This window comes from Amia ocellicauda, chromosome 14 (genome assembly GCF_036373705.1).
Source record: "Amia ocellicauda isolate fAmiCal2 chromosome 14, fAmiCal2.hap1, whole genome shotgun sequence".
NCBI lineage: Eukaryota > Metazoa > Chordata > Actinopteri > Amiiformes > Amiidae > Amia > Amia ocellicauda.
Window position 1 is genome coordinate 21124706 of NC_089863.1, and position 3395 is coordinate 21128100.

General features: G+C 51.1%; 1 protein-coding gene across 1 annotated transcript; it reads right to left on the bottom strand.

Moving 5' to 3' along the window:
• Positions 1-285: 285 nt before the first annotated feature.
• LOC136767339 (zona pellucida sperm-binding protein 3-like) lies at positions 286-3033 on the bottom strand. The gene is made up of 9 exons (XM_066721108.1): positions 2443-3033; positions 2189-2304; positions 1815-1948; positions 1560-1743; positions 1367-1481; positions 1116-1213; positions 951-1024; positions 423-799; positions 286-345 (listed from the first exon to the last, which is right to left on the bottom strand). The coding sequence occupies exons 1-8, from the start codon at positions 2902-2904 to the stop codon at positions 474-476; spliced, it is 1509 nt and encodes a 502-aa protein (XP_066577205.1). The 5' UTR covers positions 2905-3033; the 3' UTR covers positions 286-345; positions 423-473.
• Positions 3034-3395: the final 362 nt, after the last annotated feature.

Consider the following 3395-nt stretch of genomic DNA (forward strand, 5'->3'; position numbering starts at 1 on the left):
AGGTTGGCTATAGGTGGACTCCAAATTAGTCAAGCACTAAGATTTGTAGAAAAAGATCCCCATAACCTCCATCAGTTGGAATACCAGCAACTGCAGCAAATCTGAAATATCGGAACAGGTGTCAAGAGATGCAGGTGGAACCCTGTGCCGCATACAGTCTACAATAAGCTGGACTCAGCCCATGTCACCGTAGGCCACTGCACCCCTTTGACAGGGCCTTAGAATAGGGACCTCATGTCAGAAGTACTGGTAGCTGTGCATTGGAATAAAGAGAGGAGACCCAGAAGCATTTTGAAGGTTTATTGGTTCCATTGCAACAAGCAGACACTGGAATTCCTCAGGGACCTGGGGAGAGAAGGAGCACATGAGCACTGTAGCCTGGGCAACAGAGCAGTGGAGCACTAGGAGAGGAAGACCCTTACCTGTCAGCCATCCCGTTACACTGGGAATTGTTCATCCTCCTCCGTCTCCTCTCACTCATCTTCATCCTCATCCTGAAAGCTCGCCCAAGACGACTCCTCACCTTTAAACAGTTCAGCTGCATAGTCCTCCGATGCCACGGTTCCCTCTTCAGAGACATCCCAGGCATCCCAGGAATCCACCTCTACCGCTGCCGGACTGTCAACTGCTGCAGACTCCTCTGGCTGAGAGTCCACTTGTCTAGCTTCTCCTTCAGCATGGGACCCCAATCCTGGAACCGCTTTTTCCCCTGACCAACGGGCTCCTTCCGCCGAGTCCATTTTAGCACCAGGATGCTCCAAGGGCAGCAGGTGACTGGTCACTAGGCCACTCCTCTGACCTGGTGGAAATACAGACACGGAAGAAGGATTGTGGAGTTACGGATTGTGCGTATTCTTAGTCTATAGGATGCGTGGGTATAGAGGGACTGCAAGTCAACGCACTTGCAAGTCAAAGAACGGAGCCAAGATTCATAGCACCAGTATACCCACCTTCTGCCCGGTCCCCAGAACACCTGGAGTCACAGCACGCACACACAGCATGGTTCCCATACAGCTCCTCCCACCTGTTCACAAGAGGAGAGGGTCACAGGCCCGTTCCCCCACCCCCCACCCCCACAGGCTGCCCAGAGCAGCAGGCTGCTGCAATAGAGGTACCTTTTAGCTTTTCGGTTGTAGGTGCAGGATTTGGCGCCTGGAGTCACATGTTCTGCCACAGTCATGGTGCAGTGCATGTACAGCTCAGTCATCCCATGCTGTAGGGGAGCAGACAACATACAGGGATTGGCTTCAAATCACTATAAAAAGGTTCTCCCACATCCTCGGGAAAAGGCTTCCCATCGATCTTGGCTCAGCAATGGTGGAAAAGTGACACAGTGGGCTCCATCATAGCAGCATGCATTGGATACCTCGGACAGGGTCTTCTGAAACAGGAAGGCGTCGATGGTGAAGCGGAGAACGTCCTTCCTCGTGTACGGCACGAACCTAGACTGGCACCCATCAGCCTTGCTGTCTACCAGGCACCTGTGGGCAAGCAGACGTTGGCATCTTAACCAGTTGACGGGGTGAAAGCTAGTTAAGCCACCGAGAATAAGGCCTTACCCAAAGTTGTCAATCACGGTGAACCTGGGCTTGGAGTGCCGATCCGGAGAGGCCGTGGCATAGCAGGACTGGATGAACAGCCGCTGCCCTTCAGTGGCAAAGTAGCCTGTGGCCTGGAAGTACATGGGCTGACCCAGGTAGTAGATGTTCTTTGGGGAGAGTCTGATCCACTGCTCTGTGGAAGCAGGGCAGGGTTATGCATCCATGCACACACACCCCCCACACAAGCAGCCAGCAAAGTTACAGATACCGTACCATTGGTGGTGACCAGGATGTAGCCATGTCTGTTCTTCAGCGCTCTGAAGAAGGCAGATTTGTCCATGCCTGGAAGGGTGCTGCCATGCTGGGGGAATGTGGGCTGGTAGCCAATCTTGTAGGAATAGTGGAACCTGCAAAGGCAGTACAGCAGAGCAGATCAGGAAGGAGGCAGCCAGTTGCCTCCAATTACTGCTCTACACCTCAGATGAAGCCTCATAGGCACTAGTTCTTAGTGCAAGTTGTGGACATCAGCTGGACTGAGGGGGATCACAGAACACACAGCATGGTTTTGTGCACCACGTCTGGTGCAGTTGGGATCTAGGTTAGAAGTGGGTCAAATGCTATGTAGAGTTCTGGAAGCAAATCCATACCGGTTGTAGACAAGCTGGATGGGCACAGTGAAGGACACGCCCCGGATTACTGGGTGTGAAGAAGTTGGCGGGGAGTAGCGCAGAGTGTTGGAGTACACCAGTCGGCCATTAATGATCTACAGGATTAAGTTGGACACCATGGAAGAGGGAGGAGCAATTATGAAGATACAGGAACCAGCATCACAGCTATCACTACTTCCCAGAAAACACATAGCATGGAACAGTGCAAGCTGCGAATCCACACGGCTACTTACCGATCGATTGTTCCCACACTCGTTCAGCCCGTAGATGAAGTAGTAGTAGTGCTCAGTGGTCTTACTGACGGCACAGCTCCCCAGCATGAGCTCCGAAGGCCTGCACCTGAAACCGTTGATGTTCTTATGCACTGCCACGTACATCTTACTGTAGTCTCCCCACACTGCAACGCCTCGGTTCTGGACCTTCTTGGGATGCACGCCTTTCCGTAGGTTGTCACCGGGGAACAGGATGCGCCTCAGGTCATCCGGAATGGGCTCGCTGCCAGTGGCCGGCCGGAGTTTCTTTGGGTCTACCAGAGGAGCCGACGCCTGGATGAACATGGGGAGAATGCGGTAGTGCTTGGACAGCGTATCGATGTCGGAGGATTCCTTTGAAGTCTCATTGTCACGGCCGGCAAAGATCGGTGTAGGTAATAATACTCCTACACAGAGGCAGAGAGCAATGCAGAACAGCTTCATTGCACACAGAACAAGCACGTGACAAAGCCACTGGAAAGAGAGGATTAAACAACAGATCTGCAATGCCTCTGCAATAACCACTAAACCCCCAGTTCACTCACAGACACACTAGCCCAGAAAGTGATAATCATTAGGGCACGGCTCCTGCTCTATATAGGGCTAGACGTAAATAACAAACAGCTGCTATTGCGATCTCTCAATTAACACATCCAGCTGAATCATCCCTAGTGGTATCTGCTGCTTGTATGTTGTGTGTAATGCCTGGATACATTTATTAATGTGTTTGTTATATCCAGTGAATTAGAGGGCTAGGTCTGTCATTTTTGTATTATGTTGTTCACATAAGTTGAAGTGCCTATAGCTTTCAAATTGCAGTTTAAATTCATTGTTTCACAAATTCCACCTAATCAAGCCATTGTTAAAGCTAAGGGCAGCTGCATTGTCTGGAATTCATTTGGAAAAGGCGTTAATTGCTGGAACCCTGTTGATTT